At 38.3% G+C, this 24,457-nt stretch overlaps 1 protein-coding gene across 3 annotated transcripts in view; it reads right to left on the bottom strand.

The window, feature by feature from the left end:
* Positions 1-23,710, bottom strand: part of sybl1 (synaptobrevin-like 1) — a 45,219-nt gene extending 21,509 nt beyond the window's left edge. Inside the window, exons 1-4 of one of the 3 annotated variants that reach the window (XM_052149370.1) lie at positions 23,578-23,710; positions 21,482-21,641; positions 9,720-9,777; positions 9,501-9,638 (exon numbers count right to left, since the gene is read on the bottom strand). In XM_052149370.1, coding sequence (XP_052005330.1) covers positions 9,501-9,638; positions 9,720-9,777; positions 21,482-21,627 — 342 coding nt within the window. In that variant the 5' untranslated portion in view covers positions 21,628-21,641; positions 23,578-23,710. Of the gene's footprint in view, positions 1-9,500; positions 9,639-9,719; positions 9,778-21,481; positions 21,642-22,987; positions 23,278-23,577 lie in introns of those variants that run through there. The other 2 variants (XM_052149368.1, XM_052149369.1) reach the window with 2 other exon arrangements.
* Positions 23,711-24,457: the final 747 nt, after the last annotated feature.

Genomic DNA, 24,457 nt, shown 5'->3' with positions numbered 1-24,457 from the left:
GTTCCAAGTCTTTCTGTCCAAGCTAGAGTCTTCTCACGGAGATGTGCTTTACCACACAGAAGTCCGATGGTTAAGCCGGGGCAGAGTTTTGAGGCATTTTTACAAGCTGCTACCCGAAATCAATGTTTTTCTTCTGACAAAGGGCAAAACTGTCCCAGAAATGGAAATGGGACCTCGCCTTTTTAACAGATGTGACAGAAATGTTGAATGGCCTCAACGTGCAGCTCCAAGGCAAGGGGAAACTAATATGTGACATGTATTCCCACATAAAAGCATTTGAGGTGAAACTAGCACTGCTTGTGGGACAAGTGCAAAAGCAAGACTTCACCCATCTCCCTGTTACCCAAAGCCTCTCAGCTGAGAAACCAGTGGTCCCATTCCCAGCTGAAAAGTCAGTGGAAGCACTGGAAATGCTGAAGGCGGAGTTTGATGTGCGATTCCGTGAGCTACATGTCCACACTTTTTCAGAACCCTTTTGCTGCTGACATTGACGAAGCCCTGCCTTCTTATCAGTTTGAGTTGGCTGAGTTACAGAACTGTGATGTTCTGAAAGATGCGTTTAAGCCCAACAGTCTCACTGAATTCTATACTGCCCTCCCTAACGAGACCTATCCAAACATCAGAAGGAATGCAATGAAGATGTCCACACTTTTTGGCAGCACGTATATCTGTGAGCAAACCTTTTCACGCATGAAACTGATGAAAAATCTGATGAGATCAAGACTCACTGATGAACATTTGCATCAGTCTTTGAGACTGGCTGTGACAGGAATGGAACCTGACATTGGACTTCTCACCAGCCAGAAACAAGCCCATAGTTCACACTGATTAGCCTAATACGCATGAGTAAGTAAATAATTTGATTTCAATAGCAATGAATATGAAAAAATGTCATTACGATAGTAATAATGCTCTTTTAATAGGCTATATATCACTTGATATGTATGGTGCATAAATAATAAATTAATCTAGCATTAGGAGGCATAATACTGTAAATCCATTTAAAATCATAATAAAATCTCCACAATAAATCACTCCGGCCCATGCCATTTTCTGTTAGACTACGGCCCTCCATTATAGAAAGGAAAAATGATGTGGCCCTCATAGAAAAAAGTTTGGGGACCCCTGCTGTAGGGTTGTGCCGATGGACGATATCATCGTCCATCGTGATGGCTGACCAACATCACGATGTAGAGCCACCATCGTGATGCCACGCCCCCTTTTGCGAGTCTTGCTAGTGTGACTCACTAATCCTAGTCTCTTCTATAGTTAACCTAAAAACTTTGCAGGGATTGCTCTGTAAATTAAATTGAGAATATAACTAATGCATATATGCTATTTTAATTATATGCCAGAGACGTGACGTGTTAGTCTGTGAAAATACCGTGTCAGGCAGGCTACACAAATATTGATCTTGACATTGTTAGCTTCTTGTCATTTTACACTGTACATTTAGATTAAAATATTTTATTTTAAGCCTTTATTAAATAATTATTAGTAGTTGTAGTGTCTCAGAAAATCTTGCTCATTGTCACATAGCTCTTGTATACACTGAAGCGGCAGTTTAAGATCAACCCAGACCAGCGAACGTCAAATAACTTTCGTCTGGTTAATACTTTTAAAGAAAAATTTCCTTGGCCATAAATCCATAATGTCAAATCAAATGAAAGAAACGAGTTGAATATGAATAACACACATTTATTAAAACATAGAAGAACAACAAATAAAGAACAAGAAAACGGGACTCAGACCGAAACTCGGCATTAACATTTCACTTATAATTAGCAGCACAATTAACTTCAGCACAGGCTACAAAATAAATTATGTTATTGAAATATTGTAAAGGGGTCATATGAACTACACAAATGAACGTTTAAAAAATAATATGCAGCTCCGCAACGGATGGCGAAAAATGCGTAAAGAAGTCTACTATCTTTCACCATAGACCATGTTTAAATTTCGATGTTTCTGGCCAGAAATACCAACATATTCACTTTATCTGGTTTTAATAAGCTGCAGATTGGAGTAACTACACTACCCGCTGTGCTGAAGACCCGCTCTGATGGAGTACTGGTAGCACATACAGTGAGGAAAATAAGTATTTGAACACCCTGCTATTTTGCAAGTTCTCCCACTTGGAAATCATGGAGGGATCTGAAATTGTCATCGTAGGTGCATGTCCACTGTGAGAGACATAATCTAAAAAAAAAAATCCAGAAATCACAATAAATGATTTTTTAACTATTTATTTGTATGATACAGCTGCAAATAAGTATTTGAACACCTGAGAAGATCAGTGTTAATATTTGGTACAGTAGCCTTTGTTTGCAATTACAGAGGTCAAACGTTTCCTGTAGGGTTTCACCAGGTTTGCACACACTGCAGGAGGGATTTTGGCCCACTCCTCCACACAGATCTTCTCTAGATCAGTCAGGTTTCTGGGCTGTCGCTGAGAAACACGGAGTTTGAGCTCCCTCCAAAGATTCTCTATTGGGTTTAGGTCTGGAGGCTGGCTAGGCCACGCCAGAACCTTGATATGCTTCTTACAGAGCCACTCCTTGGTTATCCTGGCTGTGTGCTTCGGGTCATTGTCATGTTGGAAGACCCAGCCTCGACCCATCTACAATGCTCTAACTGAGGGAAGGAGGTTGTTCCCCAAAATCTCGCAATACATGGCCCCGGTCATCCTCTCCTTAATACAGTGCAGTCGCCCTGTCCCATGTGCAGAAAAACACCCCCAAAGCATGATGCTACCACCCCCATGCTTCACAGTAGGGATGGTGTTCTTGGGATGGTACTCATCATTCTTCTTCCTCCAAACACGGTTAGTGGAATTATGACCAAAAAGTTATATTTTTGTCTCATCTGACCACATGACTTTCTCCCATGACTCCTCTGGATCATTTCACTTTTTTTTCTTAGGTGCAATATATTAAAAAGCCCGGATGAGTAGGCTACTAATTAGTTGGGCTAGTAAAATAACGAAATTATAGTTTTTCAGTAAAAAAAAAATTATCTATGTAAAGAGATATATTAAAATAAAAAGTGCTTAAAAGTGCACAACTCTTCTTAAGTGGAAGAAATATTTTTCCCCCTTACGTGCAACCTATTGGAAAGCTGGATGAGTCAGTTGGGATAGTAAAATAACTGAAATTATAGTTTTTAAGTGGAAAATAGTATTTATGTAAAGAGATATATTAAAATAAAAAGTGCACAACTCTTCTTAAGTGAAAGCTAAAAAAAATGCTTCACGTGTGCGTGCAACCTACTGATAAAGCGCCCGACGAGTCATTAGTTGGGTTAGTAAAATAACGAAATTATAATTTGTCATATCATTTTTGAAAATGATATGAAATTATATAACCCCCCCCCCGACGATATCATAGTCCATCGCGATGTTTACTGTCAACATCGTCAACTGCCAATTTAGGGGACAACCCTACCCTGCTGTAGATAGAACTAAGTTATAACACACTTTATGTGTCCTTTTTTAGTCCTAAATCAATTTCCTCGCCACGGCCAAACCGTTCGAGATATCAAAAATCCGTCCGGAATGTAGCATCCTCAATGTCTTGACTTCATGCCGACCGAGTTTGGTGGCGATTGGATTCATTCTCTAGGAGGAATATATATAATTCCAGAGCATGTTTTTCCAAACAACCCATAATTGCCGACTTCCTGTTGGGCTGGTGTAAAACTTAGAGCACGAAAGTTGTTCGGCCCGATGAGATCTACAAGTGTACCGAGTTTCATATTATTACATGCAAGCATGTTTGATATATGGACAAGTGTTCGAATCCCATTGCAGGGGGCGCTGTCGAGCCCCCCTGCCACGCCCGGGTACCATCTTCGGCCCGGCCCTGATGGCCGCGGGTTCTGACCCGTGTGCAATGTTTCAAGAGTTTTTGAGCACGTTAAGGGCCCCAAAACCTTGAAAAACAAAAATAAAAGCATTCTCAATCAACAGCCAAATCATCCCCCTCCCCCCAGACACAGAGAGACATAGGGTCAGTGGGAGAGGCAGAGAAAATTCTCCAAAACATCCACATTCAAACCAAAATATCTAACTTTCTGTTGGTCTGAGCTAATGACTGTAAATAAGAAAGTTGTCCGGCTCGATGAGAACAATATAATTACTGAGTTTTGTGACTGTGGGTCAAAGTATAAAACCAACCCCCTCACTTTTGTCAAAAGGTGGCGCTACTGAGCCCCTGCACCACGCCCGTTTCTGAAACTTTGCACATGTCTACTGGCTAATAAATGTGATGTGTCTGTCGAGTTTCATGCAATTTCAAGTATGCTAAGAGTCTCAAAAGCATCAAAAAAGAATATTCGAGTTTGAAGCGTTGCCGCGGCAACAGTATCGAAGATATCAATAATCCTTTCACATGTCTACATCTGCCGTGTGTTTACATTACACACCAAAAGTTTTAAGTAAATCGGGTAAAAATAAGAGGGTGATTTCAAAGCATTTTGAAAGTGACACACTTCCTTCTGCCATAAGTCAATCGAAAAGCCAAGTGGGTAATGCACTGGAATATGTTAGTGAGGTTGTGAGTTTAAGTCCAGCTTAGAATGCCAAGAATGGTTCTTTTATATAGTTCTTGAGATTTTTGTACAGTGCTCAGAGCAGTTGATGGGCTTTTCCCCAATAAAATTTAGATTTTTGTTGAAAGGTTACATGAATACAAATGTTGATAATGTGGACTGCGATGCTTTATGATTCCTCTAAGCTTCATATATCCCTTTGGTGACTGCCAAGTTTGTAGTTGTGTGGTGCAGTGGGTTGTGCACTGACCTGTGGAAAGGTGTGACTTTTAATGTTGTGTGTGCCCATATGCACTCTGTGTATTCTTTGGGTTGTTCAAGACCCCTTACATTAACTTCGCCATTACAGTGGTTGCCATCTTGAATTATGACGTTTACATTTAAAGCTTTTCGTTTCCTTCAAACTTTGTCCAATTTGCCCAAACAATTGCCCAAAATAATCTCCAAACTTAGCCGCACATAACTGACCCAACAAAGCTTTTATTTGTGCTTCCTTTCAGAAATGATGCTATTGTGAATTTAACAAGTTCGATGTGAAACAGGAAGTGAGACTATATCTCTGCAATGCTTTGTCCCATCAAAACAAAATAGTTTATGCTTCATTAGCACAGAGATTGATGATAAATTCACCAAGTAAAATCAAAAGATACATAAATACAATAAAAATTTATTCTGAAGATTAATGAAAATGAATAGCTTAATGGACCATAGTCCATCTTAATAGGCCATAGTTTTATTGCATTATAATAGCATTAAATGTTGTGAATGAATGCATATCAAGCAAGAGCGCATCCATGAACCGGTTCCACTCAGACAGATTTCCTTTTTTCTCACACAAAACTGAATGTGCACTCTCACATATATGCTTCTCTCTTATGAAATCTTCCTGCTTTCGCTCACAGAGTGTGTGTGCACACACAATACGTGTCCTGTGCACTTGCAAATGTATTATAAAGCCATATAGCTCTACCTCTGTTCATCCGTCATGACGTGTCCATTGTTACAAGGTCAACATGATATAGGGTCGATGTGACTTCATCTGTTTGTGACAAGTGCAGTTTCACTTAGAGATGGACACTGACTGATGTGATGTAGGTTTATCAAAAATATAGGCTAAAAAAACAAAGTAATTCCATTGTCATAAGGGTAAACATGTATTTTTTTTTAAAAATAATGTGGAATACGTTTCATATTATTAATAGAAATATCTTTAGCCGTTAATCACACATCAGTGTATGATGTATTGCCGAATGAGTCTGTCAGACTGAATATAAGGTTATTAATCATCATTGGTGAATTGTTCGAATGTCAGAATGTACTTAATGCTCTTTTTCATGGACAAAAAAATATATATTTTTGACATTCAGAATCTTATTTATTATTAACTTGGCTATTCTATATACAAAATTACTGTATTTACAGTTAAAGTCAGAAATGTACATACACTTAGGTTTAACCACTCCACAGATTTCATATTAGCAAACTATAGTTTTAGCAAGTCATTTAGGACATTTACTTTGTGCATGGAATGAGTAATTTTTCCAACAATGTTTTACAGACAGATTGTTTCAATTTTAATTGACTACATCACAATTCCAGTGGGTCAGAAGTTTACATACAAGTTAACTGTGCCTTTAGACTATTAGCCAATTAGCTACTGATAGGAAGTGTACCTGTGAATGTATTTTAAGACCTACCTTCAAACTCAGTGCCTCTTTTCTTGACATCGTGGGAAAATCAAAATAAATAAACCAAGATCTCAAAAAACAATTGTGGACCTCCACATGTCTGTTCATCCTTGGGCGCAATTTCCAAATGCCCAAAAGGTACCACGTTCATCTGTACAAACAATAGTACACAAGTATAAACGCCATGGGACCACACAGCCATCATACCGCTCAGGAAGGAGACACATTCTGTCTCCTAGAGATGAACGTAGTTTGGTGCAAAAAGTGCAAATCAATCCCAGAACAATAGCTAAGGACCTTATAAAGATGCTGGAGGGAATTGGTCGACAAGTATCTATATCCACAGTTAAACGAGTCCTACAGTCAGGTCCATAAATATTGGGACATCGACACAATTCTAATCTTTTTGGCTCTATACACCACCACAATGGATTTGAAATTAAACGAACAAGATGTGCTTTAACTGCAGACTTTCAGCTTTAATTTGAGGGTATTAACATCCAAATCAGGTGAACGGTGTAGGAATTACAACAGTTTGTATATGTGCCTCCCACTTTTTAAGGGACCAAAAGTAATGGGACAGATTAACAATCATAAATCAAACTTTCACTTTTTAATACTTGGTTGCAAATCCTTTGTAGTCAATTACAGCCTGAAGTCTGGAACGCATAGACATCACCAGACGCTGGGTTTCATCCCTGGTGATGCTCTGCCAGGCCTCTACTGCAACTGTCTTCATTTCCTGCTTGTTCTTGGGGCATTTTCCCTTCAGTTTTTTTCTTCAGCAAGTGAAATGCATGCTCAATTGGATTCAGGTCAGGTGATTGACTTGGCCACTGCATAACATTCCACTTCTTTCCCTTAAAAAACTCTTTGGTTGCTTTCGCAGTATGCTTTGGGTCATTGTCCATCTGTACTGTGAAGCGCCGTCCAATGAGTTCTGAAGCATTTGGATGAATATGAGCAGATAATATTGCCCGAAACACTTCAGAATTCATCCTGCTGCTTTTGTCAGCAGTCACATCATCAATAAATACAAGAGAACCAGTTCCATTGGCAGCCATACATGCCCACGCCATGACACTACCACCACCATGATTCACTGATGAGGTGGTATGCTTTGGATCATGAGCAGTTCCTTTCCTTCTCCATACTCTTTTCTTCCCATCACTCTGGTACAAGTTGATCTTTGTCTCATCTGTCCATAGGATGTTGTTCCAGAACTGTGAAGGCTTTTTTAGATGTTGTTTGGCAAACTCTAAACTGGCCTTCCTGTTTTTGAGGCTCACCAATGGTTTACATCTTGTGGTGAACCCTCTGTATTCACTCTGGTGAAGTCTTCTCTTGATTGTTGACTTTGACACACATACACCTACCTCCTGGAGAGTGTTCTTGATCTGGCCAACTGTTGTGAAGGGTGTTTTCTTCACCAGGGAAAGAATTCTTCGGTCATCCACCACAGTTTTTTTCCGTGGTCTTCCGGGTCTTTTGGTGTTGCTGAGCTCACCAGTGCGTTCTTTCTTTTTAAGAATGTCCAAACAGTTGATTTGGCCACACCTGATGTTTTTGCCATCTCTCTGATGGGTTTGTTTTGATTTTTCAGCCTAATGATGGCTTGCTTCACTGATAGTGACAGCTCTTTGGATCTCATATTGAGAGTTGACAGCAACAGATTCCAAATGCAAATAGCACACTTTAAATGAACTCTGGACCTTTTATCTGCTCCTTGTAAATGGGATAATGAGGGAATAACACACACCGGGCCATGGAACAGCTGAGCAGCCAATTGTCCAATTACTTTTGGTCCCTTAAAAAGTGGGAGGCACATATACAAACTGTTGTAATTCCTACACCATTCACCTGATTTGGATGTAAATACCCTCAAATTAAAGCTGAAAGTCTGCAGTTAAAGCACATCTTGGTCGTTTCATTTCAAATCCATTGTGGTGGTGTATAGAGCCAAAAATATTAGAATTGTGTCGATGTCCCAATATTTATGGACCTGACTGTATATCAACATAACCTGAAAGGCTGCTAAGCCAGGAAGAAACCACTGCTCCAAAACCACCAGAAAAAAGCCAGACTACAGTTTACAAGTGCACATGGGGACAAAGATTTTACTTTTTGGAGAAATGTTCTTTGGTCTGATGAAACAAATGTAACTGGCTGGCCATAATGACCATTGTTATTTTTGGATTACAAAGGTTAAGGCTTGCAAGCCGAAGAACACTATCCCAACCATGAAGCATGGGGGTGGCAGCATCATGTTGTGGGTTCTTTGCTGCAGGAGGGACTGGGGCATGCCACAAAATAGATGGCATCACGAGGAGGCAAAATTATGTGGATATTTTGAAGCAACATCTCAAGACATCAGCCAGGAAGTTAAAGCTTGGACGCAAATGGACAATGACCCCAAGCATACCTTTAAATTTGTGGCTTAAGTACAACAAACTCAAGGTATTTGAGTGGCCATCACAAAGCCCTGACCTCAATCCGATAAAAATGTTGTGGACAGAACTGAAAAAGTGTGTGTGTGAGCAAGGAGGCCTACAATCCTGACTCAGTTACACCAGTTCTGTCTGGAGGAATGGGACAAATTCCAGCAACTTATTGTGAGAAGCTTGTGGAAGGCTACCCAAAACATTTGACAAAAAGTTAAAATTTAAAGGCAATGCTACCAAATATTAATTAAGTTTATGTAAACTTCTGACCCACTGGGAATACGATGAAAGAAAAATGTGACTGAAATAAATAATTCTCTCTACTATTATTCTGACATTTCACATTCTTAAAGGTGCAGTATGTAAGATTCAGAAACCTGTGTTATTAATGATACCTGTGGCCGTTAAATGAACTGCAGCCAGCTGCTTGTTGCGCGTGATCACGCACACACACTCCATAGGGACGCGAGCGAATATTGCCTGAAACGAAGTAATTGGTCTTGTACAGGGGGAACTTACTGTGAAGCCATTTTTCTCAGTTACATTGTTGTTGTAGTTACTGCGTTTTGGTTTTATAATGCAGTACCCAGGGGTTTTAAGACTTTGAAAAGTATACTGCATTAAAAAACCAAAACACAGTAACTACAACAACAATGAAACTGAGAAAAATGGCTTCAAAATTTTTGATTAGCCAACAGTGGATTATCAAAGAGTCTCGCTTTGTTTTCTCAGGACTCGGAGCACAATTGAGACACGTTTTTGACTAAATGTGTAGTTATTGCGTTTTGACATTGCAGGGCAGTATAAAACAAAACACGCTTACCATCTGAGCAGCCAGCATGCTGGAAAACTCACTATTCATGGCGTAAGGCAGAGCAGTCTGCGCCCGCGACCCATATGTGGTCTGAAATCTTTTTTTCACCTCATTCAGGAAGCAAAATGCCCGTGACCTCTCAAACTCCTGCAAGATTGATGGACAGCTCAGTGTGTGGATGACATAAGAGTAAAATAAAGTAAAACAGTTCAAGTGACAGATACTCACATCATCAGTGATGCACAAATAGACAATCCTCTCATGGCAGATGTAGTGGAAGAGATAGCTGCAAAACAACAGATACCGGTCACACCAAATAAACTTCACAACATCTAGGGCTGCACAATATATCAAAAAGTAATTAAGTCTACACAAATGGCTGTTGCAATTAACTATTCGTCAAGCGGTTCATTATTGCAATCAATCACAGACAAGTCCATTGTGTACTTCAAATAAATAGCAAATCAGAGGTGTTTAAATTAGTCTACAGGCCTATCAGTAACAACATCCAGTCCTAATAAGCGAGTTTGAAGCAGTCCGATGAAAATTTTACTACAGTATTGTTTTCATACTGCTAAAAAAAAGTTGACGTCAATCATGAAAATCAGGAGTATTTATTTGTTTATCGACATTTAATTTTTACTGTTTTGAGGACCAATTCAAGCGCTCAAATAAATATTTCACATATTTTATTCAATAACATCACCTCTACATTTGCCACTATCAGGCCTTGGATTTTTTTAGTCAGTGGATCAGCAAGCCATTAGAATGTGTGACTGAATGGTATCGTGTAGAAATGGCAGAAAGTCTGCGGCACTGCACGGATGAATCTCATGGTTTGAGGTTACCTGCTTTGCCTCCGATCACTCGGAGATATTCACCTGCAGAGCCAGAGTTATAATGTGCTATTTTCATGGTGATATTATGCTATTTATAACCAAGATATTAGGCTACTTGCTTTGAGGAAGATAAACAACACTCTTTTTTTACACTCTTATTTTTGTGTTTTGACCGCTTCACATTAATATTTGTATTGCACTGCACAGATCCGTTTAAGAGAAACTCGTGATATGGCTGATTTGAGTTCAATTGAAGACACATTATCAGAATCAGAATAAGCTTTACTGCCAAGTGTGCTCACGTACGCAAGGATTTTTTTTTTGGTGATAGGAGAAACAAGCACATGCACACAGAACATTACAGTGAGACAAAGCATATAAACCAAGGTAAGAGTATAAATATACATACAAAATAAATAGGACATATAGCATAGAATGGCATATGTACATGTGCATGTGGCAATATATGTGCAAGTTAGGGGTAGGTACAGTTATTGAATTAAATATGAATGAATTTACATATGTACATGACATATTTATACAGTTGAAGTCAGAAGTTTACATACACTTAATCGCAGAGTGCTCAGAGATTTTGCAGACCAGCAGGAGGATGTTCTTACTGACATCTTCAACTTCCTGAGCAATGCTGTCGTTCCAACGTGCTTCAAGGCCACCACAATCGTCCCCATGCCGAATAAGTCTTCAGTGTCCAGCCTCAACGACTACCATCCCATTGCACTCACACCCATCATCACGAAGTGCTTCGAGAGGCACATCAAGACCCAGCTGCCCCCCCTCACTGGACCCCCTGCAGTTTGCATATCATCCCAACTGCTCAACAGACAATGCCATCATCACTACCACCCTCCATCTAGCCCTCACCCACCTGGACAAAAAGTAAACATACATTCGAATGCTGTTCATAGACAGTTCATTCAGTTCAGCATTCAACACAATCATTCCTCAGCACCTGATTGGAAAGCTGAACCTGTTGGGCTTGAACACCTCCTTCTGCAACTGGATACTGGACATCCTGACTGGGAGACCTCAGTCAGTCCGGATCGGGACCAGCATCTCCATCACCACAACACTGAGCACTGGGGCCCCCAAGGACTGTGTGCTCAGTCCAATGCTGTTCACTCTGCTGACTCACGACCATGCGTCAAAACACAGCTCAAATCACATCATCAAATTCACCGATGACACGACCATGGTGGGTCTCATCAGCAAGAACGACAAGTCAGCATACAGAGAGGAGGTGCAGCGGATAACAGATTGGTGCAGAGCCAACAACCTGTCTCTGAATGTGGACAAAACAAAAGAGATGGTTGTTGACTACAGGAGAGCATGGAGAGACCACTCCAAGGCACAAAATTCCTTGGTGTTCACCTGGCATAGAACCTCATCTGGTCCCTCAATCCCAGCTCCATAACTAAGAAAGCCCAACAGCGTCTCTACTTTCTGCGGTGGCAGAGCTCATCTCCCACCCCCCATCCTCACCACATTCTACAGAAAGACTATCGAGAGCATCCCGAGCAGCTGCATTACTGTCTGGTTTGCAAATTGCACCGTTTCGGATCACAAGACCTTGCAGAGGATAGTGAGGACAGCTGAGAATATCATTAGGGTCTCTCTTCTCTCAATCATAGACATTTACACCACACGCTGCATCCGCAAGGTCACCAGCAATGTGGATGAACCCAAGCACCCCTCACACAAACTATTCACCCTCCGGCCGTTTAGCAAAAGGTACTGAAGCATTCAGGCCCTCACGGCCAGACTGTGTAACAGTTTCTTCTCCCAAGCCATCAAACTCCTCAACACTAAAAGACTGGACTGACAACAAAGATCTTTGTTGTCACACACACACACACACACACACACACACACACTCACACACTCACACACTCACACACTCACACACTCACACACACACACACACCTGACCCCCTTTGCAATTTTGCACATTTCTGTATTATCTACCCGGAATTGTTTTGATGCTACTGTATACATAAAATATTGTACCTAATTGCTTGTCACTCTCTTGGCAATATCTAAATGCCTGAAGGTACCATGTTCATCTGTACAAACAATAGGACCACGCAGCCATCATACCGCTCACAAAGGACACGCATTCTGTCTCCAAGAGATGAACGTAGTTTGGTGCGATAAGTGCAAATAAATCCCAGAACATCAGCAAAGGACCTTGTGAAGATGCTGGAGGAAAGAGGTAGACAAGTATCTATATCCACAGTAAAATGTGTCCTATATTGACATAACCTGAAAGGCTGCTCAGCAAGAAGCCACTGCTCCAAAACCGCCATAAAAAAAGCCAGACTACAGTTTGCAAGTGCACATGGGGACAAAGATCTTAATTTTTGAGAAATGTCGTCTGGTCTGATGAAACAAAAAATTATCTGGCCATAAAACCAAAGAACACCATCCCAACTGTGAAGAATGGGGGTGGTAGCATCATGTTGTGAGGGTGCCTTGCTGCAGGAGGGACTGGTGCACTTAACAAAATAGATGGCATCAAGTAAGAAGGAAAATTATGTGGAAATATTGAAACAACATCAAGACATCAGCCAGGAAGTTAAAGTTTGGTCAAAAATGGGACTTCGAAATTGGCAATGACCCCAAGCATACCTCCAAAGTTGTGGCAAAATGGCTTAAGGACAACAAAGTCAAGGTATTGGATTAGATACATCATCTAAAAAAAAACAGGGCTCCTGCACGATACACTGAATAAACAAAAGCACAGGGAAACAAAGATGTTCGTCTAACTCGCGTTTACATAGAAAACAAATAGATGGTTGCAAAAGCGTTCGGTGTGAACAGCCCCTTACAGTTGGTGGAGGTTTTTGTCCATTGTGTCTTGCTCTTTTATAAGCATTTCTCAGATTAAGCAATGAATAGTTTAACTGCTTTGTCAGGAAAGATGTTCAACTTGGAAATGTGTGTCTTGAGATCCTTGCATTTGGTTCCAGTCTGTTGTGTTCTGTCTCTTCACCACCGAGTTCAGCCGAACACCACAGCTATCTGTGAATATTGCTACAACTGTACTAAATAAAAAACATATTTCGCTGTTATTATAGTCTGGAGAATATTTATATTATAATATACTTTTCATTAAGGATGTCTCTGTACATTGCTGCATTCATCTTTCCCTCGATCCTGACTAGTCTCCCAGTTCCTGCCGCTGAAAAACATCCCCACAGCATGATGCTGTCCCCACTATTCTATTTACAGATGATGGAGGCTACTGTGCTCATTGGGAGCTTCAATGCTGCAGAAATTTTTCTGTACCTTTCCCCAGATCTGTGCCTCGATACAAACATGTCTCGGAGGTCTACAGACAATTCCTTGGATTTCAGGCTTGGTTTGTGCTTTGACATGCACAGTTAACAGTGGGACCTTATATAGTTTGCCTTTCCAAATCTTGTCCAATCAACTGAATTTATCACAGGTGGACTCCAATCAAGTTTGATTGATTGTAGAAACATGCACCTGAGCTCAATTTTGAGTGTCAAGTTTTGGAGCACATTTTGCTCACTTCAAAAGTGGAATGAAACGGTGTTACACGGGTCAATTATCAACACGTATTAATCATAGTAGCACAAGTGCAGAGCAGGTGCGGTACTTTGCGGAGAGGTCTCAACCAAACAAACCATTTTAAATGCACTTGTGAACCAGTGAGATGCAGGGTTAGCAGCCCTATAAAAGGGTGACCGTGCTTTTTCAGCTGTAGCTCCCCGACTCTGGAATACTCTTCCCTTAGACATTAGACGTTCTCCTACAATGGAGACTTGCTAAAAGTGCATCTTTTTAGCTTGGCATTTGAGGCTAAGTAAAGTTATTGTTCTTAATGTGTTGTGTGAATGCTCTTCTGCTGTTTTACTATTTTAATTTTACTACTTTTGGAAAGCACTTTGGTCAACAAAATGTGCTACAGAAATAAAACTGTATTGTATAGTACCATTACAAATATTGTATAGTAACTATTACAAATTGAAATGTTATAACTATGCATACTATGGAACAACTATGGTGCATTTTCATAATTATGGATCAAGCTATCCGTTTTCCATCTGTGTAAAATCTGTACACTTGTACTGCTCTCTGATTGTTGGAAAATGTAAGTTGTTTTGTTTGCCTTCATAAATTTCAAGAGGCGACAGTAGTTTAATCAGTTGGAGCTTGATGAAAGGAGTCTGTAAAGAAGACCCAACTTAGTCATACTGTCAGAATATTTCAATTTAGCCATATAAAAATTAGCTGTTGTTAATATCATCATTTTCATCAGAATCCCAACCTCAAAATCAAATGTGCATTTTAAAGCACATAACATGTAATATTATTTGTAATTGCAAGCAGGTGCTGGTGCCACATTTTTATCCAGCCTCTTGAGAGCACAAATAAACACTGATGTGGCACAGGCTTAAATTAAATTTGACACCCCTGTTTTAATCTATTCTTCGACCAACAAACGTTAGTACAGGTCTGGTGTTGCGGGCTCATGGACGCATGCACAACAGCACTGCTGCTTAAATAAATTCTAGGGGAAACACAGTATTGTATTATTTTTTGCATTCATTGGTGCATTTATTTATTTGAATATCTCCTCGCACATTTAATAATTAATATATTTATGCATAAAAGCAGAGATCCATTTATTTATTTGTGTATTTATATATTTATAATTGTTTTAGGTTTCGTCCTCCATAGTCAGTCTGTCAAGTTTTTAACTCAAAGGGATGCAAACTCATGAGGGGTGAAAAACCACGAACATGGGGTTGATTAAATTTTTTAAAGAATATGCTAAAAGCACCAAATTAAGCTATTTTGTTTATTAAAGAATAGCAAATTATTAGCACTATTGTGCAGAATTAGCTGCAAAAGTAAAGGGTAGTTTGTTGTGGCTTGAATCTGTTTCACAAATTTGTTCATTTTCATTAATTGAATAGTTTAGTGACCACTTCTGGAGATACCACTACGTCTTATGTGCAATGAGTAAGTTGAATCATTTTGAGATGTTCATGACCAAAATCTGCAAGAACAAAGCAGGTCTATAGTTCAGTTTGTGAACTGCCGAGTATGACTTTTCACACAAAAAGACAACAATAATAATTAATAATAATGTGTATCAATAACTTCTCTGTATTAGAATTTGCATGTCAAATATGACTTAAGTCAAATTTTTAAGCATTATAAGAACAAAGCAGATCTACTGTATTATTTGCCTACAGCATTTAACATGTTGAGCATGACTTTTATCAGAAAAGACAACAATAGCCTAATAATAATAATTTTGAGTTTCAATAATGTCCTTTGGTCATTGTAAAGTTAATTTCACATGAGTTGAGGCATCAACGCTCTGCTCAACACCAGCATCAAGCGCCGCTTTGCCCTTCACATGACAAGTCTTGCATAAAGCATGGAGGGGAAAATTGAGTTGTGCACAATAAACATGGAAACAATGGAAAAAATGGCAACTGCTTTGATTGCAGAAAGAAAAAAGGGAACTCGTTTATGTTTAGGTCTTAGCGGGTTTTTTTTTTTGGTAAATACTGCAGGTCTCTGGATACTCAGAAACAATAAGGTAATAATAAATTTAAATAAATTATGACACATTCTTCATAAATTTGGACAGTTTTAGAATATTTTTGTAGCTTTGTACTCTCAAAGACATAATTTGTGTAAGGCAAAAACGTGTTTGAAAAACATTTTAGTGTGAAGTTGTAGCTGAGGTTGCCACTTCATAGACATCAGTAATTAATAGCTCTTCTGCTCTTTTCTCTCCATGATGAACAAGGTAGACTCACATGAATTAAATGAACAACATGGCCCTCTCATTCAGTCAGTAGGTACATGTACCAGGCCATTCCGTTTGTTTATGAATGAGAAGTTTCACGAGTGCTGCTTCTCACTGTGCATGCAACAAGCACGCGATTGGCAGTAGCTGTAACCAATCAAGCGATCTGTCTCAGTTGGACCACGATTTCCAAGCACACGATTGGCTGCTGCTGTAATCAATCATGATGGTGTAAGCACCCTTAACCATTGACGCTGTTTCAAAATGCGCAGTTGCCGGCAGTGACAAAACAATACAAATGCGCATTTGACTCCTATTCTGAGTCCAGACCATTACAATGTTTGTACATGTAACGAAAACCTTGCTATCAACACAGTCAAAACATTTTATTATACTGAAATATTTCCAGGACAATTATTTTTCAGGATATATAGGTATTTTTTTAATTTTCCATGACCTTTCTATGACTGGAAAACTACATTGCAAAATTCCAGGTTTTCCAGGACATGTAGGAACCCTGTTTGTAGTGTTTCTTCAATAGCTGTACTGCATTATCAGTGCTGTCTAGTTCGGTACAGAACAATGTCTTATTATCTGGATAGCTAGCTAGCGGCTAACAAGCCTCATCTGTCCTCATTACCGGTTTCCATAATAGCAGAGCTGCCTGCTAACAGGCGTTATACTTCCTAACCAGCTGATTTTATGACTGATTTATTTAGCTAGTTGTGTGTAAAACTTTCTAGATGTATATCATAGGCTAAATTTCTCAGATTACTCACTAGTTTATCATAAATAATTTTTTTCGATAAATATCGATGTTGTTTTATAACCCAGCCCTACTTCATAGGGAACTGCCTTGTTCCTATTGTGGATTTTAGATCAAATTTTAAATTGTTCGCTTTTTAAACCAACTATCTGCTAAAAGAGCGATGGAAAGTGAAATCAACTTGTGCATATCTGCGACTGGGATAAAACAAATAAGAAAAAAGTGGCACTCACACTTAGGGATGCACACACTTATGAATATTAGTAAACTTGTTAGAGTAACTTCACCAGAAAACATAGCCTAATTAACATGATTGCGATCAGTAAACACAAGTAATGTTCGATTAATCACAGTCTGACAGCCAATATGACTTTCAAAAACCTTACCAGAACACATATCCAAGCTTTATAGCTAGGGCTGGGACAACGCGTCGACGTCATCGATGACATCGACGCAAAAAATACGTCGACGCAAAATACGCGCGTCGATTCGTCGGACCCAAAACAAAGATGGCGGCGCCGGCGACTAGTAGCAACACGAGTGGCTCCTCAGACTATCAGAAGTGCATGCACTCGTTCCTCTAAAGTATGGGAATTCTTTCATTTAAAAGGAAACAATTCCGCGATATGTCGTCTTTGCAAAATGGAGATGGACTTCCATTCTAGCACCACGGCAATGCACCAGCATCTGAAGAGGCACCACCCGGGTGTCATCAGCAGCTGCAGATGACAGAGCACCGTAAGTTTTTTTTCAACTCCCCACTTTGCACTCGATGTTGGAGTAGGCTATAATACGTTGTCGACACCTAAAGTTTTCGCTTATAGCTATTAATAATGCGCTTATAGCTATGAATGTCGTGAAAAATACATAGAGGACACTGACAACGCGCTGAGGACCAAGCAGGTAACATTTAATAAAGTCTCAACTTTCAAATTTGGTCATTCAAAGAAAATTAAATCATAAACAGGCCTGCTTTTTTGTGGCTCTTTAATGTGTCGTGACAGACTGCCTCAGTTAAAGCTGCTCGTGAACCGATCATCTTTTCCTTGGTTAATTTATAGCATCAAATAGGCTAAACATGAATGTAGCCTACATCAGAAGGACTGTTGTTTTAACCACGGAAAGACGTCAGTACGCTAGCCTACAATCCATTATTCAAATTCAAATCCACCGACGTTAATCTTCTCTCTCCTGACTACTCTGTCGGACAAAAATGGCGTATTATGATTGATTGATCAGATCGCCAGTCAATCAAACTCCCGGCAAATGTTTTTTTTTTTTTACATTTTATACACCCCCACCCCCGATGAAACTGGTATTACCGGTGTTGTCACAAGTCGATTAATCGAATCGAAATGGAATCGGACTGGAAAAAATTAATCGTTAGATTAATCGATGCATCGGAAAAATAATCGCTAGATTAATCGTTTAAAAAATAATCATTTATCCCAGCCCTATTTATAGCCAATAAACAACTTCAGCTAACAGTTCATAGTTATAATCAACCTGATCTTTCTGAACAGCGAATGACTGAACCGCCATAGCTTCCCCAGCCTACACCCATGTGACACAGTAGCCGGTCCTTCTTTTCTGAGCTTATGGACGTGACGTAAACAAGCAAGGATGAATAACATAAGCCTGCGATTTTGCACAAAATGACGGCTCAAAATAAAAATCTTTATTGTAGGCTTACCGTAGTGAATATGATCATTTTGAACATGATTTTATGTACTCTGTCAATTATGGACTTTATCTTGTTTTATGGATTTTTAGACAATTTTAAATGGAAAACAAAAGAAAACACTTGATAACAATAGGATTTGTTTTGCAGTGAATTTCTATAATAAATTAAACTTTTTTTTTTTCTTTAATTCAGTGAATGTCATTTAGAGGTATTTTTAAAAGATGATTTTGTCCTCTTTATTGTTAGCAAGCACATTTAATGCAACCTTTTAAGTCGGGGCACAAGCAGAATAATTGGTTAACAGCTAATAATCAATCATTGCAATGGTCGCCCGTATAGTCGAATAATTGTTAGATTAATCAATTATCAAAATAATCGTTAGTTGCAGCCCTAGTATCAAGCCAAGCACTATGATTTTTTTTCTCATCATTATTCAGCCTTTGATGGATTGATAACACATCTTTTTTTTTTTTTTTTTATAATTATGTTTATTGAATTTTCGTAATATACAAATATAACAAGACATCAACCCCCCCAAGAAAAAAAAAAAAAAAAAAAAAGGCTCAGATTTTTATATAAAACAGGACCATACCATAATATGGTACATTTTCCAAAAGATGAAGAGGATGACAAAAATAAGGTTAAATGACCAGATAATTACACAGTTACAATGTTCCTTGTAATATAATAGGGCGAAGACCAGGTTCCAAAGCGTCCAGATATGGGGACCACACTTTAAAAACTGGCCTGTTTTCCCACGTAAAACATAGGTAAGGCGCTCCAGGGGAATCAATGCAAAAATGATCTTGTGCCATCCTTTAAGGGATGGAGATTTATCACTGATCCAATTAAGTAAAATATTTTTCCTGGCAGCAAAGGATAGAATATTATACAATTTCTTATTAGCAGCCAAAGTAATGTATCTATTAGGTATACCCAACACCAGTGAGACTGGGTCAAAATCTAACTGAATATTAAAGATCCTTTCCATCTCCCCTAGCACCAGAGACCAATACCTTTGCAGTCTGTTACATGACCACAGACAATGTGTTAAAGTATCTATTTCAATTTTGCATTTTAAACACATAGGCGATAAAGAGGGGTTGAAAAAAATGCCTGCGGTTAGGGGAAATATGAAGTCTATGAATGATTTTGAATTGTATTTCTCTTATTTGTGTACAAACAGATATTTTTTTAGCATTAGACCAAATGGCTTCCCATGTTTCATCGTCAATGTCAGTAGCTAACTCTTCTTCCCATTTAGTTTTAATCTGTGTATCAGCAGAAGAGATTGAGCACACTAAACCATAAATCCTGCCCAGAGACATTTTCCCCGATGATAAAAATAATAATCTTTCAATAGAAGAAATTTCACAATTTCTAACAAGTGATGTGTTGTTAGTAATATAATGTCTCAATTGGAGGAAACGAAAAAAATCTAATTTGTTGATAACATATCTTACTAAAGCGTTTGCTGATATTTTTATCCAAAACCTTGATTTCCCGATTTAAAAAAAAAAGTTGAATCATGCTAAAGTGTAAATTCTAGTAAAATCTGAAAAATCGTTAAAGAAAATTGCGTATTGTATTTCAATGGAAATATAATTCATTACAGCTGACAGTTATCCAAGAAAACAAGTTTTTAAAATTAACCGTAACAAGATAAAACTGAAATGCATGACTTTAACACATCTGAATGCTGCGTATTGGGTCAATAAAGGTAAATGTCATACAGTATTATGCGACTACACATTACAGAAAGCTTACGATCTACTAGCTAAGTGTTACCTTAGAACAGGTGTTTGTTTTAATGCACATTATTTCATATGTATATCACTGTGCCTGTTATATTCTCATGGCATTAAAAATAGCAGCGAGGTTCATTGGCACCAAGCTCGTAGTAACATATCCTATAAAAAGATTTGTTAAATGCAATATTTTACTATACACAAACAAATTTCAGAACCACACAGCTATTTGTATTGCAAGGTAATATAGCAAAGTATTGCAATAATTTAAATAAAAAAAGGGGGAGTTTAGTACGCTCTGTGACCCATATGAGAGCTGAGTTTTGAGATCCTTTGAAAATTTGGTTCAACATTTTGGGATTCCCAGATCTCAGTTCTTTAGGAATTTACTGTTGCGCCATCTGTTCTGTACTATTTTTGGGAGTAGCATACACCCCCCTAAAGCGGCAGATACTCTGGGAGAGGTGATTACTGCTTTGGAAAATGTCATGAGGCATCAGTGTGTTGCTCCGAGTCTGGGGGACAGAGCTATAATTTCTATCAAGAGATTATGGGAGAGATTTAATCTTGGTATTGGAGGAGGGAGTGTGGGCTAGGATTAAAGCTTATTTTTTTTGAAAAAAAAAAAATCAAGTCGGGGGGAAGGGTTTCATTTGATATATTTTATAATTTGATTCTGCATTTTCTGTTATGTTTATTTAATTTGTTGAATGGAATCAATAAAAAATATATTTTTTGTTTTTAAATAATGAAAAGGCAGTGAGCCAGTATTTTCCTTTATATTATTTTCAATGTATGCATCCTATTTTATACTAAACTGTTATTTTATCATGTGTATTTATATCACTGTACCTTGTGTTATATTATCCATTATGAAAAAAAATGTGGGTTCTGGATTCCTTTTGGAAGATACTCGTAGATAAATGCATGTGCATAAATAGGACATACATTTATGCAGTAGTGCTCTTTACTCATCTCACTCGCATTAAAAAACACAGATTATTTACTCCTCAAAATGCATCAACACCATGATCAAGAACAGGAGTTGTTTCCTTTGTATTAGACACATATATTACTAACACAATAATGATTTTTGTCAAAAACGTACAGCCATAACTACATCACAGAATATCAGTCATACCTGCCGTGAGAGTACGTGAGTTTGTTATTTTCAGATGGTATTTTGGCCAGGATCTGTTCTGTCACCTCCAGAAAGTTTCCAGAAAAATAAGTGTGTTTGGCCAGAACAGTGGAGCCCCGAGCAACCACTGCAAACAGGATCGCCATCACAACAAATAAACCTGGTAAAACAGTGAAAACATCACAAAGATGTTAAGTGAGGTCATGTAAAATATCCTTTAAAATTAGTCAATATTGCTTCATTTTTAGTCAATGAAAATAATATATTTTAGCTAATGATAATATGCTATATTACAAAACATATCAAATTGTGACTTGATTAAAAAAACTTTAATCAAATATTCAAACATTTAGAAAAATGGTATAAACATTTTCTTAATTTAAAAGGCTACATACAAAATACTGTAAACCTGTCTTTGTTGTGAAAACCTGAGCTCCTGAAATAATAGCATATAATGCATACAGAAGCATTAGCTACTTTATACAAGTTACTTTATTTGGAATTCTACATGTTTTAAAGACTGTTATTATTTTCTGTGATTTAGACAGTTCAGAATATTGCACTGTGTGTAGTGCATTTAAGATGTTGTAAAATATGAGGGGAATTCAGAAACTTAACATTTTGGCATCAAATAAAACAGAAATATTGATGACTTTAACTTTTTTGTACCATAATAGGGCAACATCAAAAAACAGATCCAAAATATATCAAACATTCCTTTGGTTATGCTTTACTTAAATCCAAATTATATAAAAAGTGAGATGATCATTCATCACTCTTGCTTGTTTAAGGGTTAATGAGAAGTTTCTCTAGAAGTTTCCTCTTTTCTTGTCATATTTTCATCAACAGTATGATTTAATCAAAAAGATAAATTAACATAATTATGCTTATTTTAGGTTTTGTCTTATAAAATCACTGACGAAAATGTTAATTGACGAGATTAACACCGGAGGAGAACATGCTTCTATTTTGCATTCTTTACTAATTTAATAATAAATAAAAATTATTACAACTTATATTATCAGTGTATCAATTTGAGTGAAAAGAACATAAAATGTATATATATTTGTGAATCTGCCCCTTTTGTTTCAATGACAGTATGCACCCGAATGTTCCAAAAAAAGCATATTATGTGCTTCAATAGACGTAAAGAAATCTGACATTTTGTACAAAGGAGATAACACTAAATTTCTCTTTGGATTAGTGACACAGAAATATTGCAGAACCACAATTGTTCTTTACTTTCTTTTTTATCCTAAAGCTCTCTGTTTTTCAAGGTTTAAATGAAAACAAAAGGAAAACTGATTATAAATGTGGTGTCAGACTTGTGGACCCCACTGTATAATATCGTTGTGTATTGCTGAAACATTCAACATCATAAACACATGTGACTGCAGATGACTACAGTGAGTTTACTTTATTGTCAATAATCAGGTTGGCTACACACACTAGAAGATTTATTATACATAGGGAACTGTATTATTCTAAAGGACAACTATACGTTACCTTCTAGATGAAAAAATGAAACCTGTTCGAGAAATGTGACGATCATAAAACAGTTTGAGTGATTGATGAGAGATGACCGTGTATGTGATTAGATGATGACCGATACCTGCAGTCTGTTGATCAAACAGCCGCTCACTCGCCGCTCTGTGATGACAGTCGCATAAACAATTGTTTTTCTTTACAAGACAATTATCGCATCGTTGTTTCGTATCGTAATTAAACACGACAATTCACGCGCAATACGGTTCTAAGCGAATCGATAAACACACGTAAAACAATCACCACCGAATTCCGTGGTACGTCACACTCGTGCGACTGCCGCGATGCGTCGTGGATTTCCGCCTTGCGTCACGTGTACGCGCTTGTTTGTTCTCCAGTATGGTGGACTGCGCACATAAACACTTGCCTCCGGTGAATTTAATAAAGCTAACTTCAGAAGTGTACATCCAAAATACCACCAGCATGTTTTCTGCCCAACAAGAGGCCCTAACACCTTAGATCATTTATAAACTGCACACAAAGATGAATACCGCTCCGTCGCGCGATAGCATCTCGGGCAGTCTATTCACGATATGCTGTGGTGCTCTTACCTTACTCTCTGTTTATAAACAAGTTGAAACGGGACGTGCCGATAACGCGAAGGGTGCAGTGCTGGAGCCTAGAGGTGGGCGAGAAATTACAGGACTGTTTTGATTTCTGTGGATTGGGACATGTTTGTTTAGGGACTGCCATAAAGTTCCCTTGGCGTTTGACGTTCGATATTCAGAAATAGTCACAAATTTAGGGACCATCTCTAAAGTTATACACGACTTTGGTGTACACATTTCTAAATGAGATGACATTTGAAGCATATCACCTACAGTCACAAAGCCAACTCCAAAGTGTTCATCTAGGTGTCCGCAATAATGCACACCTTTAGGATTTTGATATCTATTAAAATAAACTGTCAAACCACATGTTTTCCATTTCTATGTGCATCCCTACTGTATAGTCTCATACACAAAAAGCAATGGGGAGTTCTATGCTCTAGGCACTCTTCCACGGTGGGAGGGGCATGCTCAGACTGCAGGAGGCATCATGGCCAGATTTTATAAAGGGAAACGTAAAAGAAAAAAGGACCTTTGGCCAAAGGCTGGTGGCAGAAATTAAATAGTTAAGGCATTTGTTAGACATGGTGCGGATAAAGGAAAGGAAAAGTGGTCCAGCCTAGCTGTCCACATTTTCAGCTCCCATTCTATGAAACGGGTGCCATTTAGGTCTGCAACGTTTGATGAGATGCAAAAGGCACAAAAAATGTCCCAAAGTGTGTTTCCAAAGTTATTAAATCAAGTGTTCTTGATAACATGATATATGATAAAAAATACTATTCTTAAAAGCGTAATATACTATTTTAATAATTTTTCATTAGTACATAGCTTTCACATGTCCGTGTTGACCAACATGACATTTGCATCTAAAATATCACGAAAT

Source organism: Xyrauchen texanus, chromosome 19 (genome assembly GCF_025860055.1).
Source record: "Xyrauchen texanus isolate HMW12.3.18 chromosome 19, RBS_HiC_50CHRs, whole genome shotgun sequence".
Taxonomy (NCBI): domain Eukaryota; kingdom Metazoa; phylum Chordata; class Actinopteri; order Cypriniformes; family Catostomidae; genus Xyrauchen; species Xyrauchen texanus.
Note: the sequence above shows the minus strand (reverse complement) of the source record. Positions and strands in the feature narration are given on the sequence as shown.